At 40.8% G+C, this 17,592-nt stretch overlaps 4 protein-coding genes across 8 annotated transcripts; all 4 read left to right on the top strand.

The window, feature by feature from the left end:
- Window positions 1-24: 24 nt before the first annotated feature.
- LOC104773486 (potassium transporter 4) lies at window positions 25-4,236 on the top strand. Of its 4 annotated transcripts, none has more exons than XM_010498106.1 (10): window positions 25-464; window positions 667-913; window positions 1,039-1,284; window positions 1,452-1,502; window positions 1,618-1,878; window positions 1,987-2,039; window positions 2,168-2,282; window positions 2,371-2,625; window positions 2,718-2,840; window positions 3,086-4,236. In XM_010498106.1, the coding sequence occupies exons 1-10, from the start codon at window positions 414-416 to the stop codon at window positions 4,078-4,080; spliced, it is 2,397 nt and encodes a 798-aa protein (XP_010496408.1). In that variant the 5' UTR covers window positions 25-413; the 3' UTR covers window positions 4,081-4,236. The 4 variants fall into 4 exon arrangements, with proteins under 4 accessions (XP_010496408.1, XP_010496405.1, XP_010496409.1 ...); XM_010498103.1 differs by having other exon boundaries at window positions 1,039-1,368; XM_010498107.1 differs by lacking the exon at window positions 2,718-2,840 and having other exon boundaries at window positions 2,963-4,236.
- Window positions 4,237-5,786: 1,550 nt separating this feature from the next.
- Window positions 5,787-11,079, top strand: LOC109124517 (ATP-dependent DNA helicase At3g02060, chloroplastic-like). Its single transcript, XM_010498102.2, has 14 exons — window positions 5,787-6,497; window positions 6,666-6,891; window positions 6,965-7,210; window positions 7,301-7,435; window positions 7,533-7,657; window positions 7,746-7,885; window positions 8,065-8,135; window positions 8,915-9,076; window positions 9,187-9,273; window positions 9,347-9,520; window positions 9,647-9,691; window positions 9,956-10,312; window positions 10,408-10,656; window positions 10,754-11,079. Exons 1-13 carry the CDS (start codon window positions 5,875-5,877, stop codon window positions 10,507-10,509), a joined length of 2,493 nt encoding a protein of 830 aa, XP_010496404.1. The 5' UTR covers window positions 5,787-5,874; the 3' UTR covers window positions 10,510-10,656; window positions 10,754-11,079.
- Window positions 11,080-11,163: 84 nt separating this feature from the next.
- LOC104773483 (DEAD-box ATP-dependent RNA helicase 41) lies at window positions 11,164-13,390 on the top strand. Its single transcript, XM_010498101.2, has 3 exons — window positions 11,164-11,404; window positions 11,602-11,770; window positions 11,943-13,390. Exons 1-3 carry the CDS (start codon window positions 11,371-11,373, stop codon window positions 13,279-13,281), a joined length of 1,542 nt encoding a protein of 513 aa, XP_010496403.1. The 5' UTR covers window positions 11,164-11,370; the 3' UTR covers window positions 13,282-13,390.
- Window positions 13,391-13,490: 100 nt separating this feature from the next.
- On the top strand, window positions 13,491-16,056 carry LOC109124841 (OTU domain-containing protein DDB_G0284757). Of its 2 annotated transcripts, none has more exons than XM_010498099.2 (10): window positions 13,491-13,680; window positions 14,013-14,198; window positions 14,334-14,407; window positions 14,626-14,680; window positions 14,772-14,846; window positions 15,038-15,111; window positions 15,200-15,248; window positions 15,446-15,530; window positions 15,649-15,705; window positions 15,787-16,052. In XM_010498099.2, exons 2-10 carry the CDS (start codon window positions 14,055-14,057, stop codon window positions 15,831-15,833), a joined length of 660 nt encoding a protein of 219 aa, XP_010496401.1. In that variant the 5' UTR covers window positions 13,491-13,680; window positions 14,013-14,054; the 3' UTR covers window positions 15,834-16,052. The 2 variants fall into 2 exon arrangements, with proteins under 2 accessions (XP_010496401.1, XP_010496402.1); XM_010498100.2 differs by lacking the exon at window positions 13,491-13,680 and adding an exon at window positions 13,796-13,901 and having other exon boundaries at window positions 15,787-16,056.
- The last annotated feature ends 1,536 nt before the right edge of the window (window positions 16,057-17,592 follow it).

Below are 17,592 nucleotides of genomic sequence, written 5' to 3'. Positions count from 1 at the left end.
CCCCCCCCCCCCCACCAGTCAGACTGTGCAGCCTGTCCGTGAGTGAGTGAGTTTCACTTTTCGAGGAAAATTGCTTATTGGAGCTGATTATTGCTAGTCAAAAAGACTCTGTGTGTGAGTTTCCCTTCTCGAGGAAAATTGCTAATTGGAGCCTGAGATTATATATAGATAGATGATTAGATAGAGAGAGAGATAGGAGTGAGTGGAGGAGATGCACACAGTAAGGTTCCCTCCCGCGTTGAGAGAGTATTATTAATTAAGAGTTAAACTAAAAAGAATTTAAGGTTGGAGATTTGATGATAGGAGAAGAGAGAGACAAATAATACTTCATTAGAGATAAGATGATGATGGGTTTCGTTTAAGAGCTCCTCCACTCCAACCTGATTCGCTCTCGATTGATCTTTTTGTCCGCGATGATGCCGGCGGCCGAATCTGGAGTCTTGCCCCGTCGGAATCCTTCTCAAGTTAGCTCCTTTATTATGCCCACTTTAAACTCTTCTTTGGCGAGCTTGTGCTTTCATTTCTTCTACCTCTTTCTTCTTCTTCTTCTTCTTCTTCTTCTTCTTCTTCTTCTTCTTCTTCTTCTTCTTCTTCTTCTTCTTCTTGTCTACTTAATCTAAAAAATAAAGAAAAAAGACTTACTGAATTGTTTTGTTGTTCCTTCAGCTGCCGTGGATTAATCTCTCGAGCTCGAGGAACTTGATTTTGGCCTACCAGAGTTTTGGTGTAGTCTACGGTGACCTCAGTACTTCTCCTCTTTATGTCTTTCGTAGCACATTTATTGGAAAGTTGCATAAGCATCAGACCGAGGAAACCGTATTTGGTGCTTTCTCTTTGATTTTCTGGACCCTCACCCTGATTCCTCTTCTCAAGTACCTTCTTCTTTTACTGAGTGCCGATGGCAATGGAGAAGGTGCAGTAGGAAACGAGCAACCTCCTCTGTTCAACTTTTATCTTTCCTTCTGCTGCCAATTTTTTAAGAGCCTCGGCTTGAATACAGTCTTTTTTCCCCCTTTTTTTTTGTTTCCCTCTCTCTAGGCGGAACGTTTGCTCTCTATTCGCTGCTTTGTAGGAATGCAAAGCTTAGCTTACTTCCTAACCAGCAAGCTGCTGATGAAGAGCTCCCAGCTTACAAATTTGGTCCGTCCACGGGTACTGGAAGTTCATCCCGCTTTACAAGTTTTCTTGAAAAGCACAAAAGCCTGAGGACCGCTTTGCTCGTCCTTGTGCTTTTTGGAGCTGCTATAGTCATAGGAGACGGGGTCCTGACTCCAGCTATATCAGGTAAAGTATGCCTCCCTCCCTCCCTCCTTGGAGTTGCTCAATATCATCTGCTGTTACTTGTAGTTGAAATCACCCACCTTCTTCGTGAGTATTCTTCTATTTTATATTCATCAGTATGGTTTTTTGTTTGGTCAATATCTGACTGAGTCACTCCTGCTTCCTTTCAGTTATGTCGTCCATGTCAGGCTTGCAAGCTACAGAGAAGAAATTGACTGATGGTATCTAATGCGTGTTACTTGGATCATGTGCTTGTATCTTGTTGTTTGAATACATCTTGTTGACTCTCTTTTGTTTTGGAGGGATATCTGAAGGTCTTCTCTTAATTCACTGCAGGCGAACTTCTGGTGGTCGCCTGTGTCGTATTGGTTGGACTGTTTGCTTTACAACACTGTGGTACTCACAGGGTGGCCTTCATGTTTGCACCAATTGTGATAATCTGGCTTATTTCAATACTCTTCATCGGTTTATACAACATCATACACTGGAATCCAAAGATAATACATGCAATTTCCCCGCATTATATCATCAAATTCTTCAGAGTGACTGGTCAAGATGGATGGATTTCTCTTGGAGGGGTTCTTCTTTCTGTGACAGGTAGTTCTGTTCTGGATCAAGACATGACCGTAAAATTGTTTGTTTTGAATCCTGTAGTCAATGGTCTAATGAGCTGGTTCGCTAAAGTAATCATCACTGTCTTATCAGGTACTGAAGCTATGTTTGCAAATCTTGGCCATTTCACCTCGCTCTCAATCAGAGTAAGCAGAGGTTGCGTGTCTAGTTCAGTTATTTTTATCCGTCAACATTGCTAGTTATCCATCAATATAAGTCCATGCTGGTTTCGCAGCTTTGTTTCTTTACATTCTCTTCTTTTTGTTTTGTGCAGCTTGCTTTCGCTGTTGTCGTGTACCCCTGCCTAGTGGTACAATACATGGGCCAAGCAGCTTTCTTGTCAAAGAACCTCGGGTCTATTCCTAACAGCTTTTACGATTCAATCCCAGGTTCGTTCATTCTGACACCCAGTGTTCAATATTCACTTGTTTCCTTGTGATAACTGACGATTTTACATGATCCTGGTCCATTATGCAGATACTGTTTTCTGGCCTGTCTTTGTCATTGCCACGCTTGCAGCCATTGTTGGCAGTCAGGCTGTGATAACCGCTACGTTCTCAATAATCAAACAATGTCATGCCCTTGGGTGCTTCCCACGCATCAAAGTAGTCCACACTTCGAAACATATATATGGACAGATCTATATCCCGGAGATCAACTGGATCCTAATGATCCTTACTCTTGCAATAGCTATAGGCTTTCGAGACACAACTTTGATTGGAAATGCCTACGGTAAACTTTATATTATTGGAAACTAATTTTTTTTTTTTTTCCCTCTCCAGGATCTGATTGTTTGATGGTGTTTCTCTTATTACTCACCACAGGACTCGCATGCATAATAGTAATGTTCGTCACCACGTTTTTCGTGGCTCTTGTCATAGTTGTGGTTTGGGAGAAGAGTATTTTTCTAGCGGCTTTGTTTCTTGGAACTCTATGGATAATTGAAGGTGTNGAGACACAACTTTGATTGGAAATGCCTACGGTAAACTTTATATTATTGGAAACTATTTTTTTTTTCCCTCTCCAGGATCTGATTGTTTGATGGTGTTTCTCTTAATACTCACCACAGGACTCGCATGCATAATAGTAATGTTCGTCACGACGTTTTTCATGGCTCTTGTCATAGTTGTGGTTTGGGAGAAGAGTATTTTTCTAGCGGCTTTGTTTCTTGGAACTGTATGGATAATTGAAGGTGTGTACCTCTCAGCAGCGCTCATGAAAGTTCCCCAGGGTGGTTGGGTGCCTTTGGTGCTTGCGTTCATACTCATGATTGCCATGTATGTGTGGCACTATGGGACCCGCAGGAAATACAGCTTTGATCTTCATAACAAAGTTTCGTTGAAGTGGTTGCTGGGATTAGGACCTAGTCTTGGTATTGTACGTGTGCCTGGAATAGGACTCGTATACTCAGAACTTGCAACTGGGGTTCCTGCAATTTTCTCTCACTTTGTCACCAATCTCCCGGCATTCCATAAAGTCGTGGTGTTTGTTTGTGTGAAATCAGTTCCAGTGCCTCATGTGTCTCCTGAGGAACGCTATCTCATTGGGCGTGTTTGCCCCAAGCCTTATCGTATGTACAGGTGCGTAGTGAGGTACGGGTACAAGGACATTCAACGGGAAGACGGGGACTTTGAGAATCAGCTTGTACAGAGCATAGCGGAGTTCATCCAGATGGAAGCAAGCGACCTCCAACAATCCTCCTCGGCTTCTTCTGAGTCTCAATCCTATGATGGGAGAATGGCAGTTTTAAGCAGTCAGAAGAGTCTCTCTAACTCAATCCTGACGGCGGTTTCAGAGGAAAATGATTTTGGTGAGCCCACCATACTAGAAAGCAGTAGCAAATCCATGACCCTGCAGAGTTTGCGCTCAGTGTACGAGGATGAGTATCCACAAGGGCAAGTGAGGAGGCGGCGTGTGAGGTTCAGGTTAACGCCGTCAAGTGGTGGTGCTGGGATGGAGTCCTCTGTGAGGGAAGAGCTAATGGATCTAATACGAGCGAAAGAGGCGGGTGTAGCATATATAATGGGTCACTCATATGTGAAATCGAGGAAATCATCGTCCTGGTTGAAGAAGATGACGATTGATATTGGCTATTCTTTCTTGAGGAAGAACTGCAGAGGACCAGCTGTAGCACTCAACGTTCCTCACATCAGCCTCATTGAAGTTGGCATGATTTACTATGTTTAAGCCAATTATTACAATAAAAAGAAAAGAAAAAAAAACTCTCGTGTGTAATGTATGTATGTGTAGCATTCATAAGTCATATAACTCATGGGAGTGTTATATATAATCTGTTCAGCGATAGATTAATGCAACATCTTGGGTGTATGCATATGTTATCAATTAAGAAGTGTCCCCGAAACAACAATCCAGGCAGAAGATAGTATATTTGAATAGTATTCTTCTTTGTTTGGAATGAAATCGTTGGAAATTACATTCATATCTTAATCAAGGGATAAAAAATTACATACAGTTTTATTAAGGGATGGATCAAAATCGGATGATATGTACATACAGTTTTTTTACCCAACCACGCAAATCCTAAAATCTTAAGCTAAAAGCGCTAAAGCATCTCTCCTTCACACTCTCTCTCTCTCTCTCTTCATTATCTATCCCCTTGTCAATCTAAAACCTCTGGAAAGGGTTCTTCTTTCTTTGTTAAAGATGACATCTTTGCTCCCAAATCCCGACCCGATTACTATACCCCTCGTCTTCAAGCTCTGCTCCTTTCCTTCGCCGCGGAGGCTCTTCTCTCTCCGGCTCAGGCGCTCCTCCATCACCCGACACTCATCATCTCTTCTTCCGCTGGTGGTCACTGTTTCCTCTCTCTCCGCTACTGCCGCAAAACCTACCAGATGGAGAGAGAAGCCAGAGTTAGCGGAAAGCGACTCAATTTCCCTCCTCAACGAGAGGATTCGGCGTGACCTCGGCAAGAGGGAGACCGCTAGGCCAGCCATGGACTCTGAGGAGGCCGAGAAGTACATTCATATGGTCAAGGAGCAACAAGAGAGGGGTCTTCAGAAGCTCAAAGGATTTAGGCAAGGTACAGAGGCTGGTGCGGGTGGTTTTAGCTACAAGGTTGACCCTTACAGTCTCCTTTCCGGTGATTATGTGGTGCACAAGAAAGTAGGCATTGGGCGTTTTGTTGGGATCAAATTTGATGTCCCCAAGGATTCCTCAGAGCCCCTCGAATATGTCTTTATAGAGTATGCAGATGGCATGGCCAAGCTTCCCCTCAAACAGGCCTCACGTTTGCTCTACCGATACAATCTGTACGTCTTTCCTCTTCTTTCTAAATTCAGCTCACAGTTTTGTTTGACTCGCTTGTAAAATGTGTTTGTTTGGTCCCGTCGCTCTATCTTCCTTTTGTACATTAAAAAAACCTCCTTTGCCCGCCCCTGTCTCTGTACCTTACTGTGTTTATTGATGTTCTGTTCCAGTCCAAATGAGACCAAACGGCCTCGGACTTTGAGTCGGCTGAGTGACACTAGTGTTTGGGAAAGAAGAAAGACCAAAGGAAAAGTAGCAATTCAGAAAATGGTCGTTGACTTGATGGAGCTATATCTTCATAGGCTTAGACAGAAGAGATATCCTTATCCAAAAAACCCCATCATGGCTGATTTTACTGCTCAATTTCCTTATAACGCTACACCCGACCAGAAGCAGGTATTATTGCCANAAAATTTGTAGTATTATATTTGAGTAGTATTCTTCTTTGTTTGGTATGAAATCTTTGGAACATTGTATCTTAATCAAGGGATAAAATTGCCAGTTTTTTTTAATTACGGAAGGGATGGATGATGTACAATTTTTTACTCAACCACGCAAATCCTAAAATGTGTGCTTGGAAGCTGCTCCCTGTAGCAAACTAACCACCCTTAAGCTAAAAAAAGCTAAGCATCTCATTTTCACACTCTCTCTCTTCATTATCTATCCCCTTCTCAATCTAAAACCTCTGGGGTTCTTCTTTCTTTGTTAAGGATGACATCTTTGCTCCCAAATCCCGACCCGATTACTATACCCCTCGTCTTCAAGCTCTGCTCCTTTCCTTCGCCGCGGAGGCTCTTCTCTCTCAGGCTCAGGCTCAGGCTCAGGCGCTCCTCCATCACCCGAAACTCATCATCTCTTCCTCCGCTGGTGGTCACTGTTTCCTCTCTCTCCGCTACTGCCGCAAAACCTACCAGATGGAGAGAGAAGCCAGAGTTAGCGGAAAGCGACTCAATTTCCCTCCTCAACGAGAGGATTCGGCGTGACCTCGGCAAGAGAGAGACCGCTAGGCCAGCCATGGACTCTGAGGAGGCCGAGAAGTACATTCATATGGTCAGGGAACAACAAGAGAGGGGTTTGCAGAAGCTCAAAGGATTTAGGCAAGGTACAGAGGCTGCTGGTGCGGGTGGTTTTAGCTACAAGGTTGACCCTTACAGTCTCCTTTCCGGTGATTATGTGGTGCACAAGAAAGTAGGCATTGGGCGTTTTGTTGGGATAAAATTTGATGTCCCCAAGGATTCCTCAGAGCCCCTCGAATATGTCTTTATAGAGTATGCAGATGGCATGGCCAAGCTTCCCCTCAAACAGGCCTCACGTTTGCTCTACCGATACAATCTGTACGTCTTTCCTCTTCTTTCTAAATTCAGCTCACAGTTTTGTTTGACTCGCTTGTAAAATGTGTTTGTTTGGTCCCGTCGCTCTATCTTCCTTTTGTACATTAAAAAAACCTCCTTTGCCCGCCCCTGTCTCTGTACCTTACTGTGTTTATTGATGTTCTGTTCCAGTCCAAATGAGACCAAACGGCCTCGGACTTTGAGTCGGCTGAGTGACACTAGTGTTTGGGAAAGAAGAAAGACCAAAGGAAAAGTAGCAATTCAGAAAATGGTCGTTGACTTGATGGAGCTATATCTTCATAGGCTTAGACAGAAGAGATATCCTTATCCAAAAAACCCCATCATGGCTGATTTTACTGCTCAATTTCCTTATAACGCTACACCCGACCAGAAGCAGGTATTATTGCCACCTATCTTTTAGTTTTCATCATTCATCTTCCAATTTACTTAAAGCTGAGTTTTCCTTGCAGGCTTTCTTGGATGTTGAGAAGGATTTGACAGAGAGAGAAACACCTATGGACCGATTGATCTGTGGAGATGTTGGGTTTGGTAAAACAGAGGTTGCTCTACGAGCCATCTTTTGTGTGGTTTCAGCTGGAAAACAAGCTATGGTTTTAGCACCGACTATTGTATTGGCGAAGCAACATTACGATGTCATCTCAGAGCGGTTTTCCTTGTATCCACAAATCAAAGTGGGCCTTTTAAGTCGGTTTCAGGTATTGTGGGTTACATGCTGTCTGCTGTGTGTAAGTTGTTCATGGTATTTACCTGGAATTGACCATAGTCACATCTTCGACATTATGCAGACTAAAGCAGAAAAGGAGGAGCATTTGGAAATGATTAAAAATGGACATCTCAATATCATTGTGGGCACTCACTCACTTCTCGGGAGCCGTGTTGTGTACAGTAACTTAGGTCTCCTTGTGGTTGATGAGGAACAGGTTCTGCTCTATATTCATTGAAATTAGTTGTTTATGCCATAATCTTGGAATGATACTTGGATTAGTTAGTTGATGATATTCTTTTCTAACTTTACAGAGATTTGGGGTCAAGCAGAAAGAAAAGATTGCATCTTTCAAAACATCGGTGGATGTGCTTACATTATCCGCAACACCCATACCAAGGACACTGTACTTAGCTTTGACTGGATTCCGGGATGCCAGGTTGCGACATGATGTGTTTCATATTATATACGCACTGATAGAATTTGATGAGACTAATAAATAAGCCTTTGTTTTCTTAATGTTTTAGTCTAATCTCCACACCGCCTCCGGAGAGGATTCCAATAAAAACCCATCTTTCGTCATACCGTAAGGAAAAGGTGATAGAAGCAATAAAAAACGAGCTGGATCGTGGTGGCCAAGTTTTCTATGTCTTGCCTCGGATTAAGGGTAGAATGCGATTTGTCTTTTGCTACGTTTTCTCTTAATATGACTACCTTTGATCTTGGTCGTAACTCAGAGACTAGTATAATCAGAAACTTCTTGACCGTGGAATATTTTTTTTTTTCCTCATTTCCAGCCTTTACATTTGTCCATTATCGATTTACCACTTTATTCGTCCTTATCAGGACTAGAAGAAGTGATGGATTTTCTTGAAGAAGCATTTCCAGATATTGACATTGCTATGGCACATGGAAAGGTATGTTGTGGCCTTTCTTAGCAGCACTTGACATTTGGATGCTCATTCATCCGATATAAGCACATTTCATGGAATCCTCATAACCACTGTTTATGCTATTCTGCTACATTGATATATACACAGCAATACTCGAAACAACTAGAGGAAACGATGGAGAGATTTGCGCAAGGAAAGATCAAAATCCTCATATGTACTANCATATTATATACGCACTGATAGAATTTGATGAGACTAATAAATAAGCCTTTGTTTTCTTAATGTTTTAGTCTAATCTCCACACCGCCTCCGGAGAGGATTCCAATAAAAACCCATCTTTCGTCATACCGTAAGGAAAAGGTGATAGAAGCAATAAAAAACGAGCTGGATCGTGGTGGCCAAGTTTTCTATGTCTTGCCTCGGATTAAGGGTAGAATGCGATTTGTCTTTTGCTACGTTTTCTCTTAATATGACTACCTTTGATCTTGGTCGTAACTCAGAGACTAGTATAATCAGAAACTTCTTGACCGTGGAATATTTTTTTTTTTCCTCATTTCCAGCCTTTACATTTGTCCATTATCGATTTACCACTTTATTCGTCCTTATCAGGACTAGAAGAAGTGATGGATTTTCTTGAAGAAGCATTTCCAGATATTGACATTGCTATGGCACATGGAAAGGTATGTTGTGGCCTTTCTTAGCAGCACTTGACATTTGGATGCTCATTCATCCGATATAAGCACATTTCATGGAATCCTCATAACCACTGTTTATGCTATTCTGCTACATTGATATATACACAGCAATACTCGAAACAACTAGAGGAAACGATGGAGAGATTTGCGCAAGGAAAGATCAAAATCCTCATATGTACTAATATTGTTGAAAGTGGACTTGATATTCAAAATGCAAATACCATAATCATTCAGGATGTTCAACAATTTGGGCTCGCTCAGTTGTACCAGGTGCCAAAGTTACCTGTTTTTCTTTATTTTGCGTCATTTCTATTGTAGTTATCTTTCACAACAAAAGGTGAATAGCTTCTTAGATTTCTTTCTTTTGTTGCGGTCAACAGTTGCGTGGAAGGGTTGGTCGGGCGGATAAAGAAGCTCATGCCTATCTATTTTATCCCGATAAATCGCTACTCTCTGATCAAGCACTGGTATTGGGGGTGACTTTATTTGTTCTATTCCCTTGGCAGACGCTGGCATGTAATGTATAAGCTGACTCTGCAGGAAAGGCTTAGCGCTCTTGAAGAATGCCGTGAACTTGGACAAGGTTTCCAACTTGCGGAGAGGGATATGGGTATAAGAGGTTTTGGGACTATCTTTGGAGAACAACAGACGGGGGATGTTGGAAATGTCGGTATCGATCTCTTCTTTGAAATGCTATTTGAGAGTCTGTCCAAGGTATATTAAGATTCAAGTCTCCTTCTGCATTCTCACTGATTATGACACTGATGAGCCTTATGTTTATCTTTTTTAATAATTGGCTTGGTTATTGACTTGTGAGCCAATCTTGTTGGTTGTTTCTAGGTGGAGGAACTCCGTATTTTTTCGGTTCCATATAACCTTGTGATGGTATGTTCCATTTCAACTTGTAAGAAAGGTTTTGCTTTAGATTAAAAATGACAGAATGTTTCCTGTTGCCAAAAACAAAATAAAATATATCAGAATGTTTCCAAGTGTATCATGAAGGCTAAATATGATAGTTTTTAGGTCTCTTAATTACTTGTGCAGGAGTAACTGGAGAAAAGTTAAAATTTCAAAGCAGTTGTTATGCCTCGAACTTACTGGAGTAATTGATGCCTTTCTAATTTTTCATTTTCTTGCTCTGTTTTCCAGATTGACATAAATATTAATCCCAGGCTTCCCTCTGAGTATGTAAATTACCTGGAAAATCCGATGGAGATCATCAATGAAGCTGAAAAAGCAGCTGAGAAAGATATGTGGAGTCTAATGCAATTCACAGAGAACCTGCGTCGCCAATATGGGAAAGAACCTTACTCCATGGAGATCATTTTAAAGAAGCTGTATGTGAGACGCATGGCAGCTGATCTTGGAGTAAACAGAATATATGCATCAGGCAAGATAGTTGTCATGAAAACAAATATGAGTAAGAAGGTGTTCAAGCTGATCACAGATTCCATGACTTGTGACGTTTACCGAAGCTCCTTGATACACGAAGGAGATCAAATAATGGTGTAGTTTATGAGTAAATTAGTGGTTAATCTTTTTTTTTTTTTTTCATATGCCACGCTTAAGTTGAACTTAAGGGCTTTACATGATATGTGCAGGCGGAACTTCTGTTGGAGCTACCAAGAGAACAGTTACTGAACTGGATGTTCCAGTGCTTGTCAGAACTTCATGCATCACTACCTGCTCTTATCAAATATTAGTTCCCCCTTCACAGTTTCTCTTGCGTACGTGTAGGATGTGTTAAAAGAAAAGGGACTCTCAGCACTTGTGTTGTTGTGAAGTTTTCTTCATGAAGTGAGGAGAGTAATACTTGCATAAAATATCTACAAGGGCAGCATGTCAAGCAGGTACATACGTCTCAATCTGATATTCTGATTGCATTAACCTATTATATTTCAACAGCGGCGACCTTTTTCCTAATCCTTTCTCTTTTCCTGTTCGCAGCAGCCCACCCATACTCAAATCTTATTTGACGAGGTCGTCTCCCCGTTCTTTGTACCGCGATTGAGAGAATCTATGAGTTTCTCTGACGAGTGACGACGAAAAGTGGATTTGGAATAATTCCATTCAATAGGAGGCCATAACTCGGGCCATATTTGACGTTGAGATCGTCAACCAATTTTACGAGTTGGTAAAGTTTTGGAAATCCATGTATATTGTGGGAATTTTAATAGTGAATATTTTATGTAAGACCGAACCTGATTGTGTATGGATATTTGCAGCCGAGCCTGATTGTGTATGGCCCAGTAAAAGCCCATTCATATGTCCTATTATATCCCCCTCAATTGTCTTCTTCTTCTTCTTTTTCTTCCCCTCTCGTCCCCTTGTGAATTGCCATTGATCGATCAACCTTACGATCGGAAACTCCTTCTGTTTGCGAATCTATTATTTGTAAATCTGATTTGGTTCTACTCTCTTTCAGTTGCAACATTGAGATTGATGTCTTTGTTCCAGGGGAGCTCTGGTTCCATGTGTTAGGTATTTTTCTTTTCGTCGACGATGTTTTACTGATTCAACATCTTGTCTTGTGCATAGATTGCAGAAGCTGGTTCCTCTGAATAATGAACGAAGAAGGATGCGTCCCGCACCTCACTGGTTAGTTTAGTCTGTACTCTGCACCAAATAGTAAATTCGTAATTCTTGCATCGACTCTCCTTTTCTGACATGAGAACCGAGATCTGATCCATCTTCTGTTTTATTGAGCTCATTTAGTGCCCTTTGACATTTCTAAGAGTTTTACTTTATCAGCCATTTTCTAAATTTGGGTTTTTTTTTTGTTATCGTTGTTGTAGATGTTGTCAAACAAAAGTCTATAGATCAAAGAGCCCCTCTTTCCGGGGAGCCTAAATGTGTTATCTGCAATCGTTATGGTGAATACATTTGTGACGAGACCAACGATGACGTCTGCAGCCTCGAGTGTAAAGAAACACTCCTGAGAAGAATTGACAACGCTACTAGAGTGTTTCCTGCCACAGATGAGTGCTTCTACGTTAGAGAACCAGGATCTTCTTTGGATGATGCTGAGCTGCTTAGAAGGAAGCTTGAGATTCATGTCCAAGGACAAGGAGCAGCAGTCCCTCCACCTGCCTTGACTTTCACTTCATGTGGGCTTCCTNCAAACACTCCTGAGAAGGGTTGACAACGCTGCTAGAGTGTTTCCTGCCACAGATGAGTGCTTCTATGTTAGAGAACCAGGATCTTCTTTCGATGATGCTCAGATGCTTAGAAGGAAGCTTGAGATTCATGTCCAAGGACAAGGAGCAGCAGTCCCCCCACCTGCCTTGACTTTCACTTCATGTGGGCTTCCTCCTAAGCTTCTTCTCAACTTAGAAACCGCTGGCTATGACTTTCCCACTCCTATCCAGATGCAAGCAATTCCAGCTGCTTTAAGCGGCAAAAGTGTGCTCGCCTCAGCCGACACCGGCTCTGGGAAAACAGCTTCTTTTCTTGTTCCTATTATTTCTCGTTGTACAACATATCGCTCTGAGTATCCCTCAGACCAGAGGTGCCCCTTGGCTATGGTTTTGGCTCCAACTAGAGAGCTCTGTGTCCAAGTTGAAGATCAGGCAAAAATGCTCGGAAAGGGACTGCCATTTAAGACTGCACTCGTTGTAGGTGGTGACCCCATGTCTGGACAACTCTACCGCATTCAACAAGGTGTTGAATTGATCATTGGTACCCCAGGCCGAGTTGTGGACCTTCTAGCAAAGCACACCATTGAAGTTGATAACATCATGATGTTTGTGCTGGATGAGGTTGACTGCATGCTTCAGAGAGGCTTCAGGGATCAGGTGATGCAAATATTTCAGGCCTTGTCACAACCGCAGGTCTTGCTGTTCTCTGCAACAGTCTCGAGTGAGGTGGAGAAGGTGGGAGGGTCTCTAGCGAAGGAAATCATTTCGGTATCAATAGGTAAACCCAACAAACCTAACAAGGCTGTCAACCAATTGGCTATCTGGGTTGATGCGAAGCAAAAGAAACAGAAACTCTTTGAGATACTGAGAAGTCAAAACCATTTCAATCCCCCAGCTGTTGTTTATGTGAGTTCAAGGGTTGGTGCAGATCTCTTGGCTAATGCTATAACTGTTGTCACGGGGATAAAAGCTCTATCGATCCATGGGGAGAAGCCAATGAAGGAGAGGAGAGATGTGATGGGATCGTTTTTGGGTGGAGAGGTGCCCGTTCTTGTATCAACGGGAGTTCTAGGCAGAGGAGTTGACCTCTTGGTGGTAAGGCAGGTGATAGTGTTTGACATGCCTAGTACCATCAAGGAGTACATACATGTAATTGGTAGGGCCTCTAGGATGGGAGAGAAGGGCACTGCCATTTTGTTTGTGAATGAGGACGACAGGAACCTATTCCCTGATTTGGTTGCGGCTTTAAAAAGTAGTGGAGCAGCCATACCTAAGGAACTTATCAATTTGACATCCAGGGAAATGCACAACAAGAAGAAGAGGAGGGTTGGGCACTGAAATGTATGATCCCGATACTAATGTTGTAGTAAATTAAGAAAAAGGTAGACTTGAGTGCATTAACGAATATGAAGTACAAGGACAAAAGGTTTACTTTGGAAAGAAATCATATGGACCTGTGATCTATTGAACGTTATTGGATTACCTAAAGTTCACTTTTCTTGGAATCAAAAAGTGGAATGAATTTACGCCAAGAAGGAAAAGAAAGAAGGGAGTATAAGAAAAGAACGCGGTTTTAGAGGAGTGCTGTAAGAAGGTCAATATACCCGCCAACCAACAAACTGCCATTGTCTTTTTAATAAGTTGTGAACTTTGGACTTTTGGACCAACATTGAAGCCGTCAAAGAAAAGATCGTCGGCACCTGCTTGCTTATCTTCCTGTCTCCTTCGCCTTGAAAGGTTTCAACTTTTCTGCTCTTTGAATCCTTATTCTTTCCATCTGTTTTAGATCCGATCGTCCCGATGTTTGGCGCATTCCCAGATCCAATCGATTCCTTTTTATTTCATCTTCTATCGTCCCCCCCACCCCCCTATTATGTACACTTTGCCTTCTGTTTCCGTTTATCCTTGCGCTCCCCTCTTTCACGCTCTCTGTCATCTTCTCACGGTTACGTGAAATTGTCTGGATATATATATAATCATCTCTTAGATTTTTTTTTCCTCACGGAAGAATATTTTAGGTTGTGTTCATCACTCAAATCATTAAATAATTCAATTCATTTGTGTCCCAGCTGCACCTCTTGAAGCAATTAGAAAGGAACGAGCTTTAAATCATGGGGGACTCTTCGAGTTCAACCTCTTGGAGCAGTCAAAAGGAGACGGAAGATGATCGGATGATTGCTCTTATGTTATCTGAAGAGTACAGTAAACTAGATGGTGCAGTCGGCAGACGCCTCTCGAATCTTGCTCCCGTACCTGTAAGCTTGTTTCTAGTACCAACAATACAAGCAATGTCTTATTATTGGCCGTTAGATATTTAATTTGTACATAACGAAACCATCCTAGCTCTTTCTATCTCTCACTCCCTCTAAATACAAGTTCTTGGTTTCCAGCATGTTCCACGGATTAATTCTTATATTCCCAACTTAAATGATGCTACCTTGGATCATCAACGCCTTCTTCAAAGGTATTTCTGATGCTCACTTCTTTCCCTTTCTCAATATACATTTCTGATGGTCACTTCTTCCCCTTTCTCAATATAGATAGGACGCTCACTCATTATTGTGAACATGTTTGTGTAATTATTGTGTGATGTTTACACTTAAAAAGACAAGCTGAGAGTGATTATGTAGGATTCTTTTTTCAAATTTAATTGGTAATTCTTAAGTTTAATTGTCTTTGTAGACTTCATGTGTACGGTTTGTGTGAGTTGAAGGTCTCTGGTGATGGAAACTGCCAGGTGAATGGATGCTACATTTAAATCAATCTGTCATTCATTTTGTTATCTCTCTCCGGTTTGTGATATCTTATTGAGAATAATGTCTTTTCAGTTTCGAGCACTCTCTGACCAATTATACCGATCTTCAGATTACCACAAACAAGTTAGGGGAGAAGTTGTAAAACAGGTGAGCTGTCTTATGAGTTCTAAGCGATGTACAAAGGCACCCATCTATATGTCTATGTTTTATGTGTATTATTAAACCATTGTAGCAGTTGGAGTTATTCTTTTGCGACATAGATATTCGTTTGAAAAGTAGGTGTACACATCTCTCCTCTCATCTCATTTCCTAATTGCTCTTCTCTCTTCTAATTTCAGCTCAAAGACAATCGCTCTATGTATGCAAGTTATGTTCCAATGAAATACAAACGATATTACAAGAGGATGGCAAAGTATGTTCTGCAAACATATTATTTTCTAATTAAGCTTCTAAACTCTATTTTTGTTTGTTGAAGAAATGTTTCACAACGTAAATTACAGACTTGGAGAATGGGGAGACCATATAACCCTACAAGCAGCGGCAGATAGAGTAAGTTTACTTTTTGTCCTTATGGATTACATAAATAGATGAATACTTCACATATCGTGTGAAGACATGTAACGTAACCACATACAAACTCTTTTGTCTTTGGGCCTGGGAGTGCCTATGAGAAATAACCAATAATTTCGTGTAGTTTTCCTTTTCCTGTTTCTTACAAAATTTCCTTCATATCTCCCTTTGTGCAGTTTGCAGCAAAGATATGTCTGCTGACATCCTTTAGAGACACTTGCTTCATTGAAATTACACCTCAATACCAAGCACCTAAGCGTGGTTAGAGTAAATTTTTTTTTTTTTCCTTTCACTTTCGCATAATGCTATTTGATTTGAAGTGACATATGATAAATGCAGTGTTACAAAGTTGTGACTATTTATGTTTGCAACTGTGCAGAGTTATGGTTAAGTTTCTGGTCAGAGGTGCATTATAACTCTTTATATGATATTCAAGGTTTGTTTTGTGCTTTGGAAATGTAACGAAATGGTGGCTTTTGTGCTTGACACTGATTATGATCTTCCTTTCTGAGTGTAGCTGCTCCAGTTCAGCAGAAGCCAAAGAGAAAACATTGGTTGTTCTGAAAGGCATGCCTCTCAGACGTCCCATATTAAGACCCTTTAACTCTTTCTCGTACTTTTGTGCATAAGTCATATTCTCGTATGTCATAACTCTTTCTTCACACTTCTGTCTCACTGTCTGTATACGTACGAACTAGCTTGAGTTGCAACATTTTAAAGCCAAAATATGGTAGTGGGACCAAGGCAAAGAAAATATGCCAGTTTCAATCGATTTAAAGCTTGTGAGCGCCAGACATTGGGGAAGTTTACGGTTGATATGAAACTTGGATTGCCATGACTTATCCAGCCCATAATCATATGTCATCCATAAGATTTAGTTGTATGTAAAAATCAAAATATCCAGCACGGTTCGGAGAGCACTTTTAGTCTTTGTTGGTGAATGGAAGCCCCCCTATCAAGCAAAAAAAAGCGGCTCTTTCTATGGCGGGGTCATCTTCCTGGAAGTTGAAAGGTCTATAGCTTGATTGGAGGTCAAGAGCCGTGGTCCGGCCGAAAAAAGAAAGTCGTATGTATCAAGTAATACCTGAATTGTTCAGGATGACCTAGACCTATGATGAACATGGGTCTTCTTTTTAAGGTCTGAGTTTTCCCTCGGCAAAGTTTTTCATTTCAAAATAAAGGCTCTCAATCTTTTTCGTAGTAGGGAAGGGGGAAGGAGTCTAAATCTATGGACATATGCACATGACAGGATCAATTCAACATTTTTTTTTGAATCTAATGTTAAATTAGATTCAAAAGAAAAATAAACTATTTTTACATCATTTTTGCAAACTGTTAAGCAAAAACCAACTTTAATAAAATCTTGCTTCAAACTAAGGTTTGAATTCTAGTGCCTTCTCCATCACGCATTGTGTTTAATCTATTGCGAATGTTCTTGTCAATCAGCTTCACCAGCTTCTCCATCGATGAAGGGTCTTCCCCATGGAGCCTATCATTTCTCTCCCTCCAAATAGAGTGAATTGTGTTCTAAAAAGTATAACCTAGCGGTAGTGGTAATATTAGTGGGAGTAGTAGTTGTAGTGGTATTGACAATAGCAGTATTAATGATAATACCATTGGTTGTATTTGTATATTCTGATTCATATCAATAAAGTGTTTTAGATGTTAAAAAAAAAATTAATTTTATCGACGATAAATTAAAACCTCTATAAATTAATAAAATTTTATGGTCCCGACCTTATTAATTTATAGAGGTTTTACTGTATAGTCTGTCCGATTGGCTTGAAATTGTGTATGTTTTTTTTTTTCGTCGAAAATGATGTTATATTGATTGAATAAAGTCACAATACAATTGGTTTTGGAGCCATTTTGGCGGTAAAAAACAACTAGAGTAGAACAGGGAAGAAACACAACCAAACTTTGCAAGTAAGTGAGCTACATTATTACAACTTCTTTTTTTGAAATTAAACTTAATATCCTTGAACTTCTTAGCCCATTCTCTTATGTCTTGTAAAATGTTCTCTAAAGAGAGATCTCCATCCTTATTTGTTAAGATCCTTGTCAATATCTCTGAATCTCCTTCAAAGCAGACATTTGTTAAGATCCTTGAAATTGTGTATGTATATCGACATTTTCAAGTTAAATAAAGTTTGACGAAAAAGACGTGGATATGCAAGGAAGAAACAAAAATTTGTAAGAAATAAAAGAAATGAGGTAGGAGGTCTTAGAATATTTTGGGCTTTCAATTTAAAAAGGCTTGGATGGATAGGCCTATTAAAAGAACCCGGATCCGAAATAGCAAGAGCGGGTAAAGATTCGGATA

The sequence above is a fragment of the Camelina sativa genome, unplaced genomic scaffold, assembly GCF_000633955.1.
Source record: "Camelina sativa cultivar DH55 unplaced genomic scaffold, Cs unpScaffold00555, whole genome shotgun sequence".
In the NCBI taxonomy this organism is placed as follows: domain Eukaryota; kingdom Viridiplantae; phylum Streptophyta; class Magnoliopsida; order Brassicales; family Brassicaceae; genus Camelina; species Camelina sativa.
The sequence above is the reverse complement of the archived record's forward strand: the minus strand, read 5'-3'. Positions and strand labels throughout refer to the sequence as shown.